Source organism: Haliaeetus leucocephalus, unplaced genomic scaffold (assembly GCF_000737465.1).
Source record: "Haliaeetus leucocephalus isolate CR32 unplaced genomic scaffold, Haliaeetus_leucocephalus-4.0 Scaffold384, whole genome shotgun sequence".
NCBI classification, from domain to species: Eukaryota; Metazoa; Chordata; class Aves; order Accipitriformes; family Accipitridae; genus Haliaeetus; species Haliaeetus leucocephalus.
Genome location: NW_010972820.1, coordinates 4,551,073 through 4,576,551, shown reverse-complemented (window position 1 = coordinate 4,576,551; position 25,479 = coordinate 4,551,073). Strand labels below are relative to the sequence as shown.

Here is a 25,479-nt window from a genome sequence, read left to right as displayed (position 1 = left end):
CCTTGGACCTATTCTTATCTGAGGAAGTCTATACACCTGCTTCTAAAAATTTCAAATCTTTATTCGTAAAATCTCATCATTCTTTTTTTGAATCAGATTAAAATCTCATACACAGAAATTAACCGTAAGCCTATACCGAGTATGAAAAAAATCTGCATTTTTGCCCTCAGTATTTAATATCACTCTAAATTTTTACCAAAAATAGTTTTCACTTAATGAGAAATACTATGTTTCATGGTGGAGAACTCCTAAGCTTGAAAAGCATGCTACATCCAGAAAAGAAAGGAGAAATTTTAAAAGTATTTAAAAAAAATAAAGACAATTAAGAGTGGAAAGAGAAAGCACACAACTAAATAATGTTCCATTCTGCTAGGCAGCCTACAAAACATATCAGACCCAAAATATGCTTTTTCTGAGGAAAACGCTTTAATATTGACCTCTAGCTATAGCATTCATCAAGTACCATAGTGCCTTCCTGCACCTGTCATATACAGCTACTAAAGTGAACATTAAAAAATAGAATTAATAGTAAGAATAGAAAAAAGCACACTCTTTTCTACGTAAGATGAAAGCAGATAGCTAAATCGGATGATAGGCAAAAGCAATTAGAAAGGAAAACTTCACGTTAATGAAGCAGCAGAGCTTGTTAGGTCATCTTAATTACGCACGCTAAGTTCTGACTTGAGGCACAGAAAACTGTGGAAGATTAATAGTTGTAGAGTAAAAGAATTCTGAATTCATAACACTTTATTCATGCTCTACTTTGCTTGGTCTGAATCATGGTTGTCATATTAAAAGGTAGGAGTGTATTTATGCTCAGGGTTTTGTGCTTTTTTTCTCTTTCTCTGTGCTAGTTGTACAGACTCAAAAATAAGAAGTCAAGTATGCCAAAGTAAAGTTTCTTGAAAATAGTATGTCACTGCTCTGTTTTCCAGATTATCTTTCCGTTAGTACAGTACAGATGACAGTACTGTTTGAATTTAACAAAAATATTCAGTCATCATAATTAAGTAGTCTTTCTATCTTGCAGGAAAATCCAAAATTCAATTTTTGGCTACAAGCTAAATCAGGATAAACCCTTGCAAATCTAAACTTTTTTATGAAATAAAAGCTAAAGTTACATAAATTAAATGTTTTTATTTTGTTCTGTTGGGGTTTTTTAACTTTCATTATAAAATCATTTTTCAAGAAGAAAATTTACTCTGGTTGAAAAATAGTGCAGTTTTTTTAACGCCAAGTCATTTTCTTCAAGTGGTTGCTAAGTAGCAACAGCTTTCAAATTTCAGAATTTAGTATAAAGTTAGTGAAAAATAACAGTAATGAATATATCATGTATCAGAGAATTGTTTAAGGATCCTCAATCCAGTGAGAAGCTGTTGAGTAACACCGTAACACAAGGCTCTATTTTGGACTAGTTTCAGTGTGTATTGCAACCCGCAATGTTAAAATACTTTCAAGGCAGATTGCCTCAACAGAACCACCCGTTCGCATACCTCAATCTATCATACATTTTGTATACAAAAAAACACATTCATTTTGGTGACATACAACTCCAAATATTTGTCTCGGAGCAAACCTCAAAACTTTCAGTGATGCTATTCAACCTCTTTTGATTTGAATGCTGTTCATATATTATAATTAACTGGTCTCTGGGACAGAAATGTGCATGTAAAAAATAACCTGCAGATATCTTTATTTTACTTCTATGCACCAGCTTCTATAACCCTGTAAAAGATGTCTAGGCAACTAAACATTCTAATAGAACAATTAAGCCATAGATAAACCACTGGTAATCCAGTCTGGCAGCTGACCAAACCAATAGCTGGTGCTTTTTACCTTCATGTTCAGTATATTTAAGCTTCTCATGGATGGAGCAAGTTCAAAAGCTAAGGACCCACCCTGCCCACAGTCTAACTTTACATATGTGCATTTTGAACTGCTAACAAGTGAAATTAGTGGTGAGAAACAGGGAAATGCATGAATGAACAGACATTTACCAGCTAGATTGTGACATATTAGAAAGACCTTGGATTTTATTTGGAAACATGTAAGAAGCCAAAGAAAAAAACCGACACTTTTATGTATTGCTTAATTAAGTCAGGAATTGCAGGATCCAGTGAGAATTCATTACAAAGTTTGTTCTAGTCTGAAAAAGCCCTAGCTTTGGATTTAACATGAGCAAAGATTTTATTCATTATCTCACTGGGACTTTTTCACCCAACAGTAACAACAAGAGACAAGGAGACAAGGAGAATAAGATAGAGAAATGCTAAATACAGTTAGTTCTACTAGTAAGAAAGATGAAGTATTGCAACAGATTGGTCTTTGACTTTTCTTTTCTTCTGGTATTTTCTAAAGGCATGGCTTATTACCTGTGACAGAATTATCCTTAACATATTCCTGTACTTTTATTACAAGAAACAACAGCCATTGCGTGTGCCAGTTCCATGTGATCTTTACTTTTAAAAGCACTATATATTTCTTTCTATCTCTTTAGTAAGAGGATGGTGATATAAAAACATGATCAAAATAAATACTACACTACTGAGAATACTCGGAAAAAAAGACCTTTACAGTTTTAAGAAACAAATATAATCTTCTAAGTAACTTAGTAAGCTATATACCATGTGTGCACATGCATTTCTGCATGTGTGTGACAGACATAAAAAGATCTAAATGTGTCACTATTCAAATATATTTGTATGGTTATTGATACGTTCTGAGGATAAGCACCACTCTGATTATCCTCAGACCAATAAAGAAATATGAAAGAACCATCAAAAGTATAAATAAAATCTATTGGTATGTGAATCATGATAGAAAAACCTCTTCAACAGAAGTAGACCACTGAGACTTCCTCAGGAATTCTACGTATCATATTAGAAGTATATTCACAGTTTTATTTCAAAGTCACCAATTAATTTAGACGTTAGTAGAAATCATATCTATTTGATTCTTATAAACATTTGTACAAGCAAACATTTTATCACAAGAAGTCTGTGTAAAGAAAACACGTACAGTCTGACACAACACGGCAAATGATTGTCAACATTTCCACAGATTTTCTGGGGTCACAGAAAGAACAAAGCCAATAGTGCTGTAATTACTCTCCTAAATCATAGAATGGATTTAGTTTCTTTGTTATACAAATACATCAACATTTATTAAATAATAGAATTATTAAATATGGTAGCATTCATTAAATAGTTTAAATTTCTTTTTCCAAAGCCCATACAAAGAATCTCCTGAAAAGGAGAGTGAAATGTGATGGAAAATTTGATTTTTGCGACTAATCTTCTCAGACGTGGTAAAGCATCACCCTTTCCAGAGCTGTCCTGAGAAGCAGCCTAGAAACAAAGGAAAAACTATCCTAACTGAAGTCAATAGGGTCCACACTTGGAAATTTGACTTGGAACATTCCAAAGAGACGAGATGAAATTTTACACCCATTTTTTACGACATTGGGTACAAAAGGTCAGATAATTATGAGGAAAATTACATACTAATTAGAGAGTTATACAAGCCTACAGAAAACAACTTGAAACAAGATTTGAGACTGGGAACTTTATGAATCATAAATAAGGAAATGCAATGTCAGAGTTAAATTGATAGTTCTAACTCTGTCATGATGACTAAGTTGATTTGTATATGGTGGAAAAGGCAGAGGAAGAAGAACATAACACAACACCACCAGAGTTTATAAACTTTGCAATCCATAACTGCCTGGTTTTACACCATTGGAAACCAGTTAGTCTTCACTAAGATCCCTAAACACTCAGAGATATACAAACGTCACTTTTTTATTTGGCAAATTCTCCAGTTTCAGGTGTTTCAATACCTATTTAATAAACAGCACTTAGCTATGTGGCTCAAGCTGAATGCAGTCCCATTAAGCAGGCTTATTGCTAATATTTTTCTGAATAAGCTGTAGTCATTATCAACCAGTGAAAATAAAACAAATTCCCAGTTCAGCCCATATCAGTTAGAGTACTCCATAAGAGCAATTAATACCTGTGTAGAATCTTTAATTCCTGAGTGCATTTCTGAATTTAAATAGACATGAAAAACAGTGAAGTGGAAGTCCAATTTTACAAACTTAACAACTTTATTGATAACAAGTCAATAAAATGACTTATTTTATTCCATTTATCTTATTTTGAGCACAGGAAGAACTTTGTGCAACAACGTCATAACTTTTACACCTTCCAAACTGACATCCTGTTAATGTTTTTTCTGTATCTAAGGGCCAAATTATAAAAGCTCTGTAAGCACCTAACACTTGTAGAGATTATTAGGCCTTTAAGTATCCTTTAAATTCTATCTGCATAGGTCAGGTACCTAAAACCCAGGTAATCAAAGTGCATTTAGATGCTTAACATAAAGAATCCCCATAAAATATTCATCACAGTCTGTATGAATACTTGGTTCCACTCAGATTTACAGAGGCCTCTTATGGGTCCAAAACAGAAACCAGTGTGTTTTTCATGCACGTCATCATCTTCTATCCTGAGGCAAAGTAATAGTGTAAAGTACGGTCTTACACAGTCATATGCTATCAATAATAGGTTTCTGCCTCACTTCACAAGCTTTTCTGAGAATGGTACTTTCTTTACAGCACCACAAAATATGAAAAACATGCAACTGGCTGACAGAACTCTATTCCAATATTTATTATTCTATGATTTTATTGACCATGGCCCTTTGTTCTGATAAACTATTGCTACCAATCTTGGTAACTATCCAAAGGTTTGAGATCAATTATATCTTTGATCAATGTATAAAATATACAACTACAACGAATGAGATGAACTGCTACAAATTTTAAATTGAAAAAGGTAAAAATCAAAGAATGAAAATACTAATGCAAACAAGGAAGCATGAAACAATGTCTCACAATAATAAGCAGCAGCTATGTGTAAACCAGATGCATACTTCACATATTTCTAAAATTTGGGGGGGTTCATTTGTTTATTTGGAATTATGTGGAGAAATGAACAGTGTAACTTTTAAAGTACTATATGATGGGATCTATACACTGCAGCACAACAGAACTAATAAATAAATTAAATTTAAAATTTTTCCAATTATCACATTCAAGACACTATATACAAGTAAATAGAAGAGAAGAAGCATTTTTTCTCTAAAAAGGGTAATTTTCTAAAACCAAGACAAAAAGGAAATTAACTTTTTATGATATTGTCAATTAGTACCTAGTGTCTATAAAATCTTTAAACCTTATCAGCAGAAAAAAATTGTTCAAAAGATTAGCTATGTTACGTGGCTCAATTAACACAACATAGATAACTGATAGATAACTAAGATACCAATCTTCAAGAAACAGAATTTGCTATTTTTCAAAAAGAACATGAAAAGGCTTCTAAAGAAAAAAAAAAAAAAAATAAAGAACAGTGGAACTCTGTCAGCAAAGATGTTAAAAATCGCTCCAGGCCAAAGTGGAAAATTAGACCTTTCAACAAATTTGAAAACTAAAGAGGTCCTAATGTAGGATATGTTTTAAAATAAATCCCTTAGTCCCTTCCTGACATTATAACTCTAGATTTAATTCCAACTAATGAGCAGAAACTCACTGAAAACCTAGTAATGAAAGTTTATTTGCATGAATGCAATTGTGATTTTCATGAACGGAAGCCAAAGAATAGTGGCAATGGAAGGAAAAAACAAACCTAACCACCCAGACTAATTAGCTATGTGAAGGCATAGAAACTAGAAAAGGTAGTAAGAAGGTGTTATTTAAACTATTCATAAAATATAAGTTAAAAGAATTATGTAGAAATGAAATAGTACACACTATTAATGAATGAATCTTAAATGACTAAGACACAAAACACAGAGAAAGAAACAACTGTGATTTAGCTTGATTTTTGTCAGGATTTGACAGGATCCCATACAATATTTTCACCAATAAAATAGGGAAATATGAACTAGATGAATTAGACTTACAGTATGGCATTATCATTTGGAAAAAAATACAGTATGTGTAATTTTGAAAGAAAGTTAATATGGCCATATATTCAGACTACAGAATATTAACAGAAACACCACAGTTACTCTCTGACTCATGTCTACAGTAATATTTGGTCTCATACCTCTAAACAATTTTAGTAACAGAAATAAAAAGTTATAAGGTTTTTTTAGCTTCACAAACATATACAAAAGAGGAACTAAACAGTGATATTCATACCGTCATAAATCCATCCAGCAAACCTGAATCAGGCTTAGGAGGTGCTTGTAATCGCTCCATAGACCACTTTTCAATGATAGATGACACCTGGGTATTTTCCGTGTTTAGAATTCTGAATCCAGTCATATTAACACCACTATACCGATAAGGTTCCACATCCAAGGCAAACAGGTCCTGAAAAAAAATGAACATCATATAAATTCTTTAATACACTGCAATTCCTATTTCAATTGTTAAACCATCTCCCCAGGCGAGAGTACTGAAATTTGCAGGAGTAACAGTGCTATATATGCTGGGAAATATGCTCTGTTTATGTAGGGACCTGTGCCTGTGAGCAAGCAACTCAGCTGACCCTATAGTGGGATTAATCTGTTTCACAGAGGAGCAACAGCTTCAACTGCCTTTTTTTAAAAAAAGACTTTTAGGAAATGCTAAGTCCAGTTGCAGAACTGTATCCACTACTAGTTAGGCTTAAATACTAGAGTAAGCATAAATATTATTATTAATTACTAAAAATATTATTATTATTAATCACTACGTCTTTGGCTTACCAGAACAGACTTCAAATTATAAAATAAACAGAACAAGAGTTTCCTTGTACCTTCACTCTCTATGAAACTTGAACAAGTTGATCTTTAGATGATAAACAGGGCGGGGGGGGAATGTACATGCCTTTAAATTTAACTGAAAGCATTTTTGACAGCTATCAATCATACCTCCAAACATGGACATATCTTTGACTAGGAATTTATCTTTGCAAGAACCTTTGCCAGTTAACATATTTTCAATACATATGTATGTGTGCATGTGTGTATTTAGCCCCCCAACACACACAGAGGCAAATATAAATTAATAAAAAGAAGAAAATCAAATTTTAGATCAAGCATGTAAACTCAAGGTTATCCCTTTGACAGAATCCTTAGAAACAATGTAGAACCAGTACTTAACTTCAGGAAACTCACATCTAAGATCAGGTTTTGAACATGGGGAAAAAAAAAACAAAAAACATCGGTTGATGAAGAAAACAGCCATGACTCACTAGGCCTAGCTATGTGCATTATAAACAAACTTTCATTTAGTTTACTTTCTATTTCCTTTTAAATAAATTTTTAAGTGACAATCAAGGTTATACGTAAGACATTTACTGTCCTATAACACAATTTTAGTTTCATTGAACATACAAATTCTCCACATAACTCATACTTAGTTGTTCATCTCATTTTTAATTGATTTTTGCTGGCACTTTAATATATCATAAATTTCCATGAAATGGTAGTGTTAGGTGTAACACTTGCCCGAATCCATTTTGTTTACTGGCTAGAGCTGAAGAAGATTAAATATTGTACTATGGAAAACCAGAATATAAGTCATTGTTAACATCACTAAGCCCACAAAAATATCAACCAGTTATCAATCACTACCCATTTTTAATTATAGCTAGTAATTACGATACTATTTTCCATATATAATACCTAAGATATGCAGGTGTCAAAATGCTTTTAAGTTATTCATTTACAAATAACCTAGCTCATGTCCTCTTTCTAAAGAAAGAAAACATTTTATTGCAAAGGAAAGGTTGAACATAACTAGAACTATGTTACATCTTTCCCTTTAAAAATTATCTTAGTTTTTGCTGTGAAAGAAGTCAGAACCTCGGATGTAATTATTTAATCCAAACACATTCATGTTTACACTGGAATATAATAAATATACACAACAATATTATGCATATATTATAAATACACACAAGTCGGTGTATTAATGAGCTACTGCATTAGACCCTGAATCAATCAAGAGGAGAATACACAGAAGACTGCTGTAAACACTGTGACTGGAAAATTTATTTGACAGGACTTTCACCATGTCAGGTAAGAAGCAATTAACATACCAAAACAACTAAATTCTGATGCAAGTTCCAAAGCTACATTGCAAAATCAAAATCTAACATCCATTTTGTGCATGCTAAATTATCCTTTGGTAGCTCCAAGTCAATGGAATACTTGTCTCTCCTAAAAAAAGCTAATGTTCTAATAAGGAAATAAGAATGACAAAAAAATCTTGATTTTTAAACATAGCTTTAAGAATAAAAATTAAATGCCAATGGACAGTATACCACTCAAAGAAGCAATTTTCAGCAATAGCAAAATGAAAATTTAAAAAATAAAAAAATCCCTTGAAACATCAAGAATCCATTTGGATAGACTAGTTAGGGAAGTTCTATTGCATGCAATCCTAAATCCATAATCGATAGAACAACCTACCCTTCTGAAATAAAACAGGTACTTGTGCAGGATGTTTTGCCGTTACAGTTCTAATGAACTTCACAAATTATTTTGCTTTCTATTCAACAAGCTATTTCCATGCTAATGCTTTCCATGAACTTCTGTTTTGTGATTCTGAGGTAAACCTCCTATCATACCACAAAGGATTCATTTCCGTAAGGACTTAAACATGTATGTGACTTTAAACATAGGTCATTTCAAGCATGGTTTTACCAAGGCACATCTGTCTCATGCTTGAAATTACTTGTATTTTAAAGACCTTAATGAACTGCAAACTAAATAGGCAAATTTGAAGACAATGGAAAACAGAGAAATGTGCACAACTGTAGCTTCTAGTGTACTATTTTACCAACTTTTGAACTTTCTTGGTTAGGCTGTGGTGAGCACCAAAAAAGGTTTCCACATACATGTTTGTTATGTTTTTTAAGAGCATTCATATTTTAAATGTTCATTTATTACAAATGTTAAGCCTGATGGTTCCAAGAATGATCAAATTCCTTCTTAGTTACTTTTACAATGGACACCAAAGAATATTGCATAATTTGTGTGCCTAAAAAGCTCACATGGACTGTTAAATAAAATGTTGCTAATATTCACACCAAATTATTCAGGAATCATATGACAGCGAAGAATTACCTTGTAAAATGTTGGATTAAAAATATGGAATATATGAGTAAGTTTAAAATGGCATAATCTTCACATACAAATAGCTAAAAGAGAAAAAGGACAAAATTCATAATATAAATAATCAATTATGAATTATATACTTAACCATGCTTGAAAGTTAAAAACTGCAGTGCTACAGAGTCAGTTGCTTTTTCAGGTCTATCAGTTTCCAGGGCACACTGTTGAACAATAATTAAACCACCCTGATGAGTTTTCACTGAAAGAAAGAAAACTCAACAGAGAAAACCTCTTGTATTCACACCCCATTCCAGACAGACCTTTTTCACTTTGTCAAGTAATATAATTAAAGAAAGTAACATCTTTGTTAGATGTCATCACTATGTTTTTATAAGCCACTTACCAGTGTGGTAAAGATATAGTGATAGTATTCTGTCATCATTCCCATAGCTAAAGCCTTGAAAAAATAAACAAAAGATTAATGTTTCTGAGGTCACATAATACATTTTTATCACACTTACATGGCAAATGAAAAGCTGCAAAAGAACACTACTGGGATCAGACTATAGGGTTGGAATTACACTAAAATTAGGTCAAGCAAGTCATTTCCTAGCAGTTAGAGCAGATTACTGACTATTAAAGGAATTTATGAACCAGATCTTCTGATAGAAAGAATATTATTAGACTGTTTAGTGCAGTAAATGTGAAAGAGGCTTATAGTTTTACATACTAATGGATGCATTAAGTTGCCACACAAAATTTGAGTTGACAATATTTTCATTCAACGTTGAACCCTTCCCTTAAATAAAATAACCTAATAGGAAAATTTTTTTCTGTTTTGATGAACAATACTATGCATTTAAAAGAAGGACCCAAGCTTATATTATGCATATGTACATTTTTCCAACCATGGAAGAAAATACTGAGTCAAGTTTTGAACACTGAGATACACACAACTTCAGCAGTAAAAATGAAGAACAAATATTCATAGTATTACTCTATAAACTCAGATATCTATCAAGTATCTTCATCTGTCTTGCTAACTATGTAATACCAAATATGTTTTGATCAACTGTGCATTTTAAAATGTTTACACTTTTCTCTTAACAGCATAAGAACAAATATTTGTAGATACAACTTTAAAACAATAAACTATGGACATCTCACCACTCTTGCACATTGAGGGCATTTTCACCTGAAAAGCATGTATCTTCATGCTTTGCACAGAAGTTTTCTTAGAGTAGTATGACTTATTCAATCATTTTAATATCTACAGTGATTTTTATCTAATTTTAGCACTGTAAAAAAGCTACATAAGTAAGCAACATTTTCTTCCTTTCCAGGAATTATCAACGTAATTCTTTGCCAAGTAGCTACCGGATACACCTCGCTAAACATGCTGAAGGCAACAATTAGACAATTGCCACAATACCAGAATTTGTATACAAAAGAATTATCAGAGTTCTGAAGGCTATAGAAGCCTTTTTACTTGCGACATTGTCTGAAAAATGATGAAATGACTAGTCTATATGTTCTTTTCCAAAGAAAAGTTAAATGCTAAAATGAATTCCAAATATCAGCTGCAGATCAGGTGTTATATTTTAGACAAGACTTTGACAAAAACTGCAACAACACTTTTCCAAAGGATGCCTATACCTGTGTATTTAGAATTCCACAATAATATTTAGAACTACAGTATAGTGTGCCAATAGCAATTTAAATTCTCTTAAACACAGGAAATCCATTACCTCATGAGAAATATTACAACTTCATCAGAAACAGTACAACTACAAACATTGTTAGCTTTTTAGGAACTTTTTTTGTTGTTGTTTTTAAATAAACCCAAGGTATCTTCCTCTATATACCTAACACATTTGCAGTCACCCATTATCTTAACTGCTTATAATCAGTTTCCTTCATACTCCACAGAATTTCTACACAAGAACTTCCTACACATGTTCCTGATTCTACTATGTGCCGGTGTTGTCTCTTTTCCATGTCTTCATTTTCTCACTTTCCTCACTTCTCAGAAGACCTCACTCCTTTTTCCTCTTCAAAACATTATCATTTCTCCGCTCTCATTATCCCAGTGCTTCCCTAACCTTTTAAAACGTGTCTGCTTTCCCTGGTTGCCTGGTGATGTAGTTAACACTGAGATTTGCCTTAATTTAATTATGCTTGTCTGAATGATGGGATTTTTTTTTCCTTTTCATGATGTATTTTTGGCCAGAAAATAGTCATTGCCATTTCACTGGCCTCTCAAGGTACTTTGTTGTCTTTATTTCTAACTTGTTTTCTCTTCCACCAACTTCACTGTTAATCTTTCCAATCATCCTCCCAAGAAGAAACCCCTTGTCATGTCTCCCCAAGTTCATCTCTCCATTACTAGAAAAAATTACTTAATAAATAGTTCACAAATTTTTTTTTTTTTTTTTCCAACAAACACTTGTAAACACCATATTTGGAATAATATCACTAAATAATAAATACAGACTTAACATCCTTTGTGTCAGTTTTGACAGCATGGGCTCACATTCAGCTGCAGAACTACCAGTTTTAGACTTACTTAAAGCATTGCAATACTGGAGCTGAATGGAAAGCTAAAAGTCTACAGAAACTGTGAAAAGATCTAAACACTCAAGAAAGAATTGTTCCTGTATCTTCCTTCTATACTCTTTAGGATGAATAAAGTAGTTTTATAAAACAGTCTACAGTTTGATTTAAAGATTTTGAATGCTCACTCTTGGGTTCTGGGACATGATTAAAGATACAACATTTTTAATTTTGTTCCCATTTCCCTCTAGTCATATGTTTTTCACAATGTTGCATACTGTGACAGAAAGTTTCTTTTCACCTAAAAACTACTGGGTATAGTATAAATAATGTACTTCAATGGAGTTATTTTTAGTACTACAGCTTTGTATTGCTATCAACATTTTCCATCTTATTTATTTTAACATCTTAAAAATGCAATGTACATTTAATCATTTGGGCTGAACAGCTAGACTACCTAGGCTGTCTTATGCTTAGCAAAGAGCAAAAACCACCAACAGGGGTTTAAAAATACTAGGAATTAATAAAAGCCTTTTCATCAATGAACAATAGAGCAAAGAAATGATAGCATACATATATGTCTACTAGCAATTTTAATTGTACCTGCAACAATATGCCTAAGTATCTTTAATGACAGACATATTTTCAAATCTTAAATACATTTTGGTTTCAATTTAAACCATACAGTCTGCTAGCAAACACAATAGAAACATGAATTAAAGCCACTAAAAGCTGTACATTAGAAATGTGAATATTATTTTGGTTTAGGTATTCTTCCTATCCTCCTTACTGCAAGTCATAGTTCAATTAAAAAACTATGGGCAAAATGGCTTTTGAGCATAAGGAATTCCCAGTCTTTGGAGCTAGCTCATTAAACTAAAGAAGACACACAAAGGCTTGTTTTCTATGCATACTTCAGGATTACAGTAAGCTTTTTTATGAGCTGTGTCCTTTGTATGCTGCTGTATTGCCACCTTCTCTTGGAAGCCATCACTGGAATCTGCTTCTGCAATATAAAGCCAGTTAAGTATTTGGGATTCTGCTGTATCTCACCTACTCATCTTACTTGTACATAACAAAGCGAACACTTTCAAAGCACCTACCCAAAAGTATTCAGGTATTTCGCAGTCCTATTAATAGTGCGAGGAGAATATGGCTCCAAAAGATACCTATTAATTCTGTCCTCTCAGTGGAACACATTAACATGGTCTGTTAGTAACATACTATTCAAATACCACTATCTGATTAAGAGTACACAATTTAGAGGCTTCAATTTAAAAAAAAATATCTTTGTTAAATAAAATAACACTAAGCAAGCACTTAAAACCCTGGTTAAAGCATCAATTCTCCAGAGTACCAGTTCTTCATAGTTGAAAGACTGATAGACCTTTTCCCCTGTACATGAACCAATTAATCTGTTTCTTTAAAAAACATAATGAAAGCAGCTACTGTTAGAGTCACCAATAAAATTATCTCTGAAATCCTTGGCTGATTTTCATTTAGGCCTCAGTAAAACTGACATAAAATTCCCCTGCTTGTTAAAAGCCATTGAGTCTGGATATTACTTTTATTTATTAGGGATGGAAAAGATTAGGCCATCTAAAGCAAAATGAGGATTACCTGTTTCAAGATGCCTGCTGCCATTTCATGGCTGCAGTCAAAGATTACATGGAATTCTTTGCCTCTTTTCATCTCCTTTAGCAATGGCTTTGCATCTTTCGTGTCAGCTGGTAACTGACGGATTTTTAGTCTCAGGTTGTATCGTGATGGAGCCTTGATGAGCTCTTGTAATCGAATAAGGCCTTAAAGAAAACAGAGGAGTCAAAAGAAAAGAAAATTACCAAAACAAGAACGTGAACTGCTAGCAGGACAACTTACTATAAAGATTCAAAGTTTTCTGAATTTTTGTCCCTTGTCAGTATGTTGCAACCGATACACAAAAGTTTTATTAAAAAGAAAAAAAAAGAAAAAGGAAGTTTCTGCACTCCCAATACTTTCTTATCACAAGTTTTTCTTCTTCCTTAATATTAACAGACAGTAAGCAGCCTCAGTTAGGATTACCTTAAGACAGACAAATCTTCCTTTAACATTATCATGCAACTATGACATTCCTCTTCAAAGAACATATATAATTATTCTGGTTCCATTAAAGCAATATCCCAGACTAGTAGCTTGTAATCAGATTAGCCAGTCTGCTAACTAATCTATCAGGTTTACATACAAAGCTGTGAATCATTTCAGCACTTTAGAACACTCTCACATAATTCACATGAGAATTTTTTTTTTTTTTTTCTGGATTATGCATGTAACAAAACACATATATACAGCAGCACAGTGGCTGAATAGATGACTCATGCCATTGCATTCCTCTTCAATACTCTACAATTCCATTTTGAACTACTTTACTTTTTACAATGGAATTAGATGCAGTAACATTTTTCCAAAAATTTTATTGTTCACATCAACATAACAGCATGTGGTGTGGTTTACAGATCACTGATTGGTCTGTGACCAATATTAAACATTAGGTTGTTTAACTGTATAAAAATGAAAGGGTAAAAATAGGTCTCCAATGAGTAGCAGTTTACTTCTATGTTAGCAAAAAAAAGATGTATTCCTGCCGTGCTAACTTCCTTCTTGCACTGGAGCATGCTCCATTTAGTGGCAGTAACAAGGGTTACTGTTCATCTTTATGTTTGCAGTGCACATATATACTACACCCAACAGCAAAAAAATGGAAGCTCCGCTTAGGATTTCAGTTACAGCAGGATCCAGGCGTAAATTAAGTGCTTCTGAAGTCTGAAATAGTTCACTTCACTACATCAAAAATATTAATGGAGATAACTAATTATTATTTAGTTATCATGACAGGCAGCACTGTCTAGTATTAAAAAACACCAGCATTTCATTTTATCTCTAAATATTCTTCCTAGTTACAACTGGATGTCAAAGGTGTCTTGATTTCAGGAAATTATGTTGTCATAATCTAACATGGAACCACACTACAGTGTCAGCAAGAAATTGTGATAACCTCCGACAAAGGATTTAACACAGCCTTTTTCCAACATACATTGTTCTTTTAGTAACATAATGCTGAGAGATTTTAGTAACATTATATTTCTCTGATTTTTTGCTATGAAGCTTTTAGATTGTAAAAAACTTAGCTCTAGTAATTTCCAGCAGAACCAGACCAGTAGAGAATATAAATGAAAGATAAAATCAGTCTCCTCTGTTTCATCGTTCCCCTTTTTTGTCCCTGCAAAGGATCCACATTATTTTCTCAAGTTTCTGCTGAAATTAGCTGAAACAGGACTTATATCTTACTATATAAAACCTTCCTAAATTAAGACTGTGGGTGTGAGGATCCGGCAGAGGATCCCAGTAGACCTCTTAGGCCCAAAAGCAGAGCGGGGAAAGACAACCTTGCTATTTCGTCAATTTAGGAATTTTTTCTTCACTCACAAGTCTATGTCACAGATACAATATCTCATATTTCATCATAATTTCTCAGTAATACTCCCAACACATACAAACATTCTCAACAATGTGCATATTGTTCAAACTGAGACAATTTTTACCTTTAACTAAATAATCTCTCAAATTTACATCTTCTAAAAACAATTCTATAGGAACTTCAATAACAGCTAAAGTACTGTGAAGAACTAAATCCAGTAATTCAGTGTGGGTTGACATTTTCCATACAAAATTATAATGTGAAAAATGTTAATGGTCTTTTGTACGTAACAGCATACCAAAATTTAAGGTGTGAGTAAAATGTTTTAACTCAAGAGGGGATAAAAAGTAATTCTGCATGTTCCAGGTTATTTGTCATTGCTTGCTAAAACACTTGGAAACTTTTGTCTAGCACAAATAACTTGTAAATAATTTTGACTCCTATTATGTTATATTTAGCAAGTCTAATTTTAGACTTGTCCTGCTTTCTTTGCTTCATTTGGTTTTGCTTGTCCTGCTTTGAAAAGGAAATAAAAGCCACCGTTAAAGAATCACAGAAACATCACTATAGTTACTGGCAATCTTTAGTAGAGATGCTGAGGGCAGAACAGATATAGAAACCAAAGTACTTTATCATGACTAGACCTGGTCCCTGCTTGCCAAGACACAGAAGTGATAGCTAGGGTATACATGATTTCTGACTACATGGCAGATGTTAAGTCTACATGATTGTGAAAACAGTACTTTTAGAAACTAATTCAAATTTTAAAAATTGCCGTATTTACCTCAAATACTATAATGATATTTACAATCATATGAATTAATGTATTTAATGGAAGTTTAAATGGATTTAATACTTGATTTCTAAATAATCTTGAATATATATACCTAAAAGCTGTATAGTAGAGCTGTCTTTTCTAACTTAAAAGCTTATGTATCTACTGCATATTAATACTATTTTCAGATGATCTGGGACAATTACATGCAAGTAAAGCTTTGAAATGAACAACATAGCATACCCCATAGCCATTAACTGCCTTATCAAAAATAACTGACAATAACATGCCAACAAAACCACTTAGGATTGTCCCCAAGTCCTTCCCATTTCCTCAAGACTAAGAAAAATAAAGCAACTAGAATGTATGCCCTTGTGGTCAAAAAATTTAGATGATTTCAGATTGAGGGAAGGACCACCTTTCAACGCAGAGTCTTTCTCAAAGGCAAACTCCTGCCAGTTGCTCACTTGCTCTGGTATCCATGCACTTCCACTTAAGAACTACAAATCACAAGAATGGCAACATGGGACAGATAGTATGACATTCTCTGCCAGAAAAACAAATCCTGGCTTTTGGTGCTCACTAGTCAAATACGACTGAGAAGACAGACAGAAAGACAGCCTTTCCAAATAGCCACATTAGTTTGAATCAAATAGCGCTGCAAAATGTTTTGCCATATAACAGACAACAGTGTCTAAAGCTGATACATGAGCTGTCAGTACGTGAACTAGAAGCATGCATCTATCTGAACCACTTACATCACACTTAAGAGCAAGAAGACGGGGGAAAAATGGCCGATTTGGGGCAGGGGATGAGAATCTGAATGTGCAGGTATCTTCAGGACCTTATACACCTGAAGTATTCAGATATTAATGAGGACTTCTGTGATGAGTTGTATTTCAACCTTCAAGTAATGTTTAGTGGAAAAAGTTCTATGTCACACTGAATATTTGCCATGAATCTTCGTCATTCGTTGCAGCAGATCACAACTAGAAACCACTGTGAGTACCGGAGATTAAAACAACAGGAAACTCTTAAACACAGCTTTATGTCATAGATAGGTCGTAGGAAAGAGATTATAATCTGTTTCACAAAACAAGCATTGATCTCCCAAAGGGAGAGCATTAAGTAAACTGCCAAAGATGAGAAGTCTACAATTTGCTCAAAAAATCATATCCGTGAGATGTACAGAAAAATGGAAAGCTATTTAAAAAATAAACATTACTGGTGAAAATATGCTAAAAGAGATTCAAGATTAGGAGATTCGAAACTGCACTGCTCTTTGAGTCACAAATGGAGGCAATGATTACAAAATATGCATCTACACAAAATGATGAAAACAAGAACCGTGTCTCACCCATGCAGTTGTTTTTGAATAATAACATGATGACTTTTCTCTCAGGATTTTTGTAATCTGAAATATATTTGGCCTTCTTCTTTCTCCAGAGAAATCAATTTTTTATTTTATTCAGGAGGTGAGGAATGCATAAAGTATTACAGGCTGCTCTTAAGTGGACTGTTATCCAAAGATGCAGCTGGAGTTGCTCAGTAGGAGACAAACAGACACTTGTTAGCATTATGGTTATGAAGTCATCTGAGAGAGGAAACACCTGGGCTTTAGTCCCTGTTCTCGTATTTCTATACTGAACCACTTTTCAAGAACAGCAAGAGACAAAAGCAGCTTTACTCCACAGTGCAAGTTTGGTAATCAGAACCACTCCAGAACAAAAATTATTGTGGAAGTGACTGTGAAATTAATCTTATTGTATAAGACATTAAAGTGATTCACGAAGTTCAAGATTTCTGTGCAAGTACTGTACTGAGTATTTTTAATACATCAAGTGTTACAAGGAAATCTGATTGTTCTTTCTTGACTGCAAACTGTTTGCTCCTTCAATGTGTGGTTTACTTAGAAGGGCAAAGTGCCTGATTTGTATGTTTTACTTACATTCTCAGGTGTTACACAATCACCTTTGTTACACCTTTGGAGATAGGATGGTCAGTTAAGATTGACAAGGAACGTTAAGGTTGGATACAAGAAAGGGAAAAGGGGAGGCTGCTTTTCTCTGTAGGAAGTCCATATGTTCCAAAATTTTAGTAAACAAATGTAGGACATTACAAATTGACAGCTCCCTTGACCTATCTCCATTTCTTGCACCAATGCAATACAGTTTTGGTCTTTTACTGTAGGTCCAAGGTTTGTTACAGAACAGCAAGAAGTGTTTTGTGGCCTACAGGAGCTTGGGAAGTAAATGTCTTAAAATACTCTTATGAATTAAACATCTACTATATGGCTGACAAAAAACTGCAGGGGGTGAGAGCCAACAATTCAAAAACTTTCTTCCAAGATTTGTTCTGTTTCAGAGCATTACCCAAGAAGGTGAACAAAGTGCACATCACTTCATGCTCTCCTCAAGAGCCTAACTGGGCTGTTCAGGAATTAAAAAAAAGCACTTCCTCTTCATAAATCTTGTCACGACTGGGCTATCCCAAAGAAAGAAAAAATCCCACCAAAATTTGAAATAGAAGATTTACAGATGTAGGAACTAATAGCAGAGCAATTAAAAACTGTGAAGGAGAATACTATGGTAAGTATAGTGTCTGCTTGCTAGGTTACCTGAGAGAGAAGCAATGAGCAGTACACAAAGTGCCACATTGTGAAGGCAGTACAAAAGCTGTAGAAGCTACTGGAGGAACCTGAGTGTGAGAATGGGGGAAAGAAAACCTGTGAATACACACCTCCATAGTGCACTGACCAGACCTCAGTGCTGGGTCAGTAGAGGCATGCATGCAAGCAAATGAAGTATGCCTTCAACAACTGTCAGGACACAGAAACAGTAACCAATGAGCTTTCTCAAAACATATTTTTAAGGTAAAGCAAATCTGAGACATAAACAAATTCCACGTGGTTTAAAGCTGAGGTTTTTCTCCTGTCCTCATCAACGTGAAATAAAAAAAGCAACCTTGAGCTTTTAATGTGTAGTATTGTTCCTCATAGCTTCTACATGTAGCAGAACACTTAATTTTAGTAATAGTTACAGTTAACGCACACTTCCATTTTTAAGATTTTAACATGTATTTTTCATTGTGTTTTCAGCCACCAGCATTTATTAAGTTCAAATGAATTACGCAGAGCACAAAACATGTTCCAGTCTACTAAATGACTCACTTCAGTAGTCCACCAGGCCATCCGCTGCAAGGAATATTTGTTCATCCTCGTCCATACTTAAAAAATAAATCCTTGCTGGCACAAGTCCAACAGTTTCCAGCTTGCTAGGCTCTCAACAGGAATGATTTCGGAAAACAAACCCCCCTCACTCGCAAGGTCTGCCACCTCCCGCACGGAGCCCCCGGACACACCGTTCTGCAGAGAGCGTGTGGTGTGGGGAGATACCGTGAAGCTGTGTCACAGGTGGCAAGTACCACTACTACAGTCACCCTATGGCTCCTCGCTGCCAAGCAACACCTCATGGAATAAAAAAAAAAAACAGACAGGGCTGAGCATACGTCCCTCTGGTACTTCTATTTCTCTGTCAAAGTGCTGGTAGGTAAAGTGCCGAGAAGCAGCATTTCCTCACTCAGGCATTAGTGGGAACTGAGACTGAGTAAAGGCTTTCCAGGCCTGGATCACACTTCAAAAGCAGGCTCTTGCAAATATAAATCAAAGGCTGAAAGTCTCCTTCCACACTGTACCTAGCATTCGTATTATATAAAGTGGGTGAAGAGCAGCCTAGTTTTCCTAGAAAATAAAAACCACCAAACGAATTCCCTGAACACAAATGGCATAATTAATCTGAAAAGCAACAAAAAACCCACACGCAAAACCAAAACAAAACCAAAAAAGAGCATTCTCTTTACCCTTTCCTCTCCGCTATGCCTGGATGAAGGCACCGGAGTCGAAATACGCTGGCGTTCGTGGCCTGTGCAAGGCACAAGGGGCTGCCTCCTGACCTGCCCGGCGCCGGTCACAGCTGGTTCCAGCCGGCCCTGAGCCAACCTAGGCCGCAGGAGAAAGATCCCCCGGGGCGCCAAAGGGAGGCAGCCCAGTCTCAACCACGGAAGACAGGCACCGGCCGCCCCTGAGGGCTGGAGACGCCCCCTCCGAGGGAGGCAGCGCGCCTTGCCACAGCAGGGGCCGGCTGAAGGGAGGGCGCGGATTCGGGCGGGAGGGCGCGGATTCGGGAGGGCGCGGATTCGGGCGGGAGGGCGCGGATTCGGGCGGGCGCGCGGGCTGCGGCCGCGGGCGCCTCACGCCGGGGTAGAGGCAGCCCGGAACGTCAGGTAAAGCCGCTACACACAACGCGGCAGAAACTGTTACACCAAACGGCCGGAACCTGCTGGCCCCTCACCGTCAGCTGCCAGGGTGAACGTCCATGGGCTGCGTGTAACCTGCAGTGAAAATACACACGGTGGTTTCTTCCTTCCTAGGGAGGGGAAAGGTACGTATTTATGTAATTGCGCCCTTTTTCTCACTAACAAAATAAGTGATCGGAAGCTTGTGTTTAAAAGTAATTAAGTAAAAACACCTCACTCCGGAATGTTTTGCCTGCAGTGTTTTCCAACCATTTTGAACAGTTCAGTTTTTACCCCCTTCTTTTCTAGGTTAAATATTGAACAGTGGGTTATTATTTGTAACCAAGGAAGAAATTAAGCACTGAAAAGATATAACCTAAAAGAACAAGCTCCTGTGTGTAAACTGCAGCACCTGGGTCTGGCTGTGGAAAATAACTGCTTCCCAACTCCTAGTTGTCACTGATCTTCTCCTCCCCACCACACCCTAACATCCCGGTTTCTGCAGGAAAAGTAGGTATGATGGCCAAAAAAGGTCCATGGGATCAAAACATCGCACAGCTGAGAAGTGACCAGGCAGTCCACATGTGATATAAATAAATTCTGCTGCTATCATTATAGTAACAGTCTGTGTTTGGAGTTCAGTTTTTCACAGCTATAAGACATCATACGTTTAAGGCTTTTTACAGTAAAACTAGTGCCTTCCAGTAACCAAAAATGAGCTCTACCGTATTTAGTCTCTTTAAGATATAGTCCTGAATACATCAGGTGAAGTCAGTCAAATTCATTATTTGCTTTCAATTTTAGATGTTGCCAAAATTTGTTCTGTCTGTATTTTCACTTTTTCCTAATACTGTTATGGCCCATTTGGATGGGTGAGATTCCTGAGACTCAAGGCAGACTGCTTCTTCCTACTGTGTCCAGTTTGCCTGTGAGACTCCACTTCTACCCTCTATGCATAAGGCTAAGGGCCAAAGTAGTTTTAGGTCAAACAAGCATAGGGTATTTATACATTAACTCTAAGCTTCTGAGCTCCTGTTAATCCCAAAGTAACTTTCATTGCTGTTGTCTGATATTAGAGGAAATGGACAAGCTTGTTATTCAGGATCAAAGTAACAAGCTGTCATGCACTGAGAAATAAAGTCTCTGGATTAGCAAGGGACAGTTTCAAAAGGGCACGTATGTAGCTCATATGTAGCTAATCAGAAAAAGAGGTAGCAGAGCCTCCAATGAAAAAAAGGAACATAATATGAGAACTACAAGTACAATGAAGCTAAGGACAAAACGAGTCCTTTCTTCACCATGATTTTGAGGAAATATTTGTCAACACAAAAGCACAGATTTCAGCCTGGAATATTTTTAAAACAACTGATTTACAATATAAAATTAAGTACAGCCCTCAGATTAAATGCTGACCTCTTATTTTATTAGCATTACAGGATCCCAGTGTATTTTAAAAAAAAACAAACCCAACCATTTGTGTGGACAAGCTCCTAAAAAAAAAAAAATAATCTATTTTACAACAGCATAGAAATAATAGCTGCATTTTGGGAATGTACTTCCTGCAGTTTCTTTCACCAGGGACACCTTTTTCCTGTCCCTTTAAACTCTCAATTCCTTCTTTTAGCAGCCACTGTGATAGAGTCTTACCTCTGAATGGCTGGGAAGAATGCGGTGTGAGTAACTCTTTTCAGAAGCTGCCATCAATTCATCTTTAAGGAGAATCCTGAAGGAGCAGTTTGTGAGCTCTCCAGCTGGCATCTTCCTCCAAAGAGATCAATCACATTACCTCCTCGACATGTTCAACTTCAACCAGTCCAGGAAGCAAGAGCCCCAAGTTTGTTTTAAAACCTGTGTCTCCAGCTCAGCAGTCTTGCAAGCCATTGCTATGCCACCTGGCCTGCTCATCAAACTATTTATCATTTCCGTTAATGCTGCCTTTGTGCTGCACAGGAAGAATGCAAGCAAATGCGCTTTGCAATAGGCTGAACACATGAACCTTTTTCTGTACAAAAGAACACTAATGCCCTTTTAAAGGCTACTCCTATCTTCAGATTCTCAAAAACTTCAAAAATAATAATATATTGCTTTGCAGAGTTACTAGAATAGTTTCTCTATTTTCAGCAAATTGGTTCCTCTCACACCTCTCTGTACTATTCTCCTTCCCTGACAGCCCCCTGCCCAGTTTTTCTGGTTATTTCTCAGAAAAATATCATTGTGTATTGGTCTTTGAAAGGGGTATGGGTAGAAGGGAAGAGAATGCCAGTTTATTGGATATTGATAGAATGCTTCGCATCGACCAGAACAGTTCATTACTATAAAATGATTCACGGATATTGAACATCCTGAACAGATTATCCATGAATTCTCAAGATCAGTGTTATCATCCTTGTCCTCTACTTAAAAAACACCTCTAGTGAAAGGATTAAAAAGAAAAACAGTGGGCTGTTCCATGTTGTTTGGATATAATAGCATAATACAGAAACACCATTAAGAAAAATACAGAGAAAATAAAGATGAAGGGAAAAGACAGCTTGATGGACCTTTCTCAATTAGCCATATTTAGCCTTTTTACTACATTAACATCATTTCACCCAATTCCAGCAGTATAAAGCATCCTTAAAATTGTCATCATTTATATTAAACCCATTTAAATACAGTACCAATGGTGTGAACTGTCTTTAATGGAGGAAAAGCTTTAAGATACGTAATCCAGAAAAATTTATCTTCTTACTGTAAACATAATTACTACAGCTCCTTATTACCAGCTTTAGAGTCCAACATTTTAGCAGGATTTTTCAGTGTTGTAGTTGAAGCATTGGAGAGTAATCAGAACACTACGTGTGTGCATGTAGATGTATATATATTACAGATATTATTGTATTACAGCTTTATGCCACTTGCAATCTGCAATATTAAAAAAGCACAATTAGTGGAGGTGATGTGAAGAAGGGTTCAAAGATACCTAACATTACATTGACTTAAATTATTTTTTTATTGTTAATCTTGATTCCTACCAGGAAAATGATAGCATTGTATCAGAAAAAAAGGAGGAAAAGTATCTGGTAACTGACTTCAGTAGCAGTTTTGCCAAAGCAAATTCTATTTAACAAGCCCTTTGTCAAGAAATATGGCTGCTCTGTTTAGAATAACTTCAGCTGAAAATTTCAAAATTAGATTCATTAGGGCAAGCCAAGATACACTAGTAACTCATGATAATAATAGTATTTGCCAGAATGAACTCTGGAAGTCTATTTGGATGGCAACATTTCCTTCTGGGGTAGAAAGCGTAGATGTACAGAAGCTCTATAATGTCAAGCTACCTGTAACTATGTACTTATCTCCTTATCAAAGCATAGAGTAGTGACCTACTGCCCCAGCTTTTCTTCAGAGATACAGAACTCTTGTTTATAAATCAGAACAACCTTAGACTATGTTGACATGTACTATCATATCTTGATGAATTTATTCCAAGCTTCACTATCCCTGTATGTGGCCTTCCAGCTATATAAACACACTTAAAGAAGGTACAGTGCTTCAAAACCAGCAGTTTATGTTTTTAGAAAAAATAATTTGATCATCAAGTTGTGTTGTTTGGGGTTGTGGGGTTTTTTTTTGGGGGGGGGGGGGTGTTTTGAGGAAATATATTTCTTTTGAGCATATCACTGAAAAGAAGTTTTAGTCACACTGAAAAGCCAGTTCTGGGTCACCAAGTATGAGAGGACAAATAAAAATTACATTATTTCCAACTGAAAATATTTTTCAAAAACTATCTCTTGGCATGTAGCCATGCCAGTATTCAAATAAAACTTTTCAGCTTAGGTAGCTAGTTGTCTCCTGGCATTTCTTTTCCCAAATCAGCATCTTCTCAGAGTGCTTATTGTCTGGACTAGACTGAGACTAAATCTTCTGCTCCAGATAAAAAACTTCCACGTAGAATAATGGTACTGAAGCCAGCAATCCATTTACTGACTTAATTGTCTGCTGAAACAAGATTTCTAGGGCTAAGAACTATGCCTCTCTCTAAACCTCTCCATAATTGTGGCTATGATGCAGTCTCCCACTATTCATCTTGCCCTCATGCTGACATATTGAGGTGTGTGCTATTCTGTGTCACACACAGCTGGACATTTATCAAGACGATCAGATAGTTTTACATGAGCTCCAAAGCTCAATATTTAGAAGCATGCAATAGCAGTATCTTAGATGTTTATTTTCATGTTAAAGGCTTTACTGTTTCCTTTATTAGAAGTAAACTAATTCAAACATGAAGTTTGTATGGTAAGGAGGGACATATTTGAATGTCTTTGGTTCAAAATTTGACCTGAGCTTTAAAGGCTCAGTGTTAGAGTTGATACCTGGTTTGCCTTCACATCCACACTTTAGGATTCAACTGCATGCTCAGGTATAGTAATTAGCACCCTCTCGGCACATTAGGAAAGAAAGTCCAGTCCCCAAACTTCAGGTGATCCTTACTTTGTATGTGGAAGGATGGACTTGAGTCAACACCTTTAACCTTTATCTCCAGCAGTCTTACCCATTTTTGATCAATGTCAGCTCAACAGAGGCTACTTTGTTCGAGAACCTAGGATCAACAGTGATCATATAAATGGTATGAGTATGTGTCACCAGACTGAGGGGACTTTTCTTTCATTCCTTGACCTGCACTTCCACAAAATTACGCTGATATAACCAGTGGTGTATTTCAGGAGGACACAGAGCACAGTAATACTAATATCTGAGAAAAATGCTCCTTTCTAAAACAAACAAAAGAAGGCAGAACTGTGTTTTTAACTAGACATGTGTGTGTATATGTATGTATATGTATTTGAAGTACAAACCTCATTATTATGAAAGATCTAAAAGTGTCTAGACTAAAGACAGAGAAAAACTTTTTTAGACTAAAAGAAATTTCTATTTTGAGATAATTACTTAGTACAGGAAAGCAGAAGTGTTTAAAATTACATTAATAATTAATATTGAGGTTGAGATTACTAAAATGCCATGTATAGGAGAGACTAGCCTTAGGGTTAAAAATCATTGAACAAGAAAACCAACGATCCATGTCTAACTCCACAGTCAGATTTCTGTTCTGATAACTGTGCATATCATTTAATTTTTCTGTGTCTTGGGTCTTAGCATCTGAATGTTAAATCCATTTTACTGCTGTTTCAGCATAACCAGCTGTAATTGAAGTGCAAGGCAATAATCAGCTTTATTGTTTTCCTTAAATATGCTAAGTGAGCACGTCAGAGCACGGGTGCGAATGTCTTTTATAGTTAGTTTCAAATAGCCAATC

At 35.4% G+C, this 25,479-nt stretch overlaps 1 protein-coding gene across 1 annotated transcript in view; it reads right to left on the bottom strand.

Annotated features, from left to right (window-relative positions):
• Nucleotides 1-25,479, bottom strand: part of GRIK2 (glutamate receptor, ionotropic, kainate 2) — a 417,408-nt gene that overhangs the window by 248,336 nt on the left and 143,593 nt on the right. The window contains exons 4-6 of the mRNA XM_010573377.1: nt 13,282-13,463; nt 9,512-9,565; nt 6,203-6,376 (exon numbers count right to left, since the gene is read on the bottom strand). Coding sequence (XP_010571679.1) covers nt 6,203-6,376; nt 9,512-9,565; nt 13,282-13,463 — 410 coding nt within the window. The remainder of the gene's footprint in view (nt 1-6,202; nt 6,377-9,511; nt 9,566-13,281; nt 13,464-25,479) is intronic.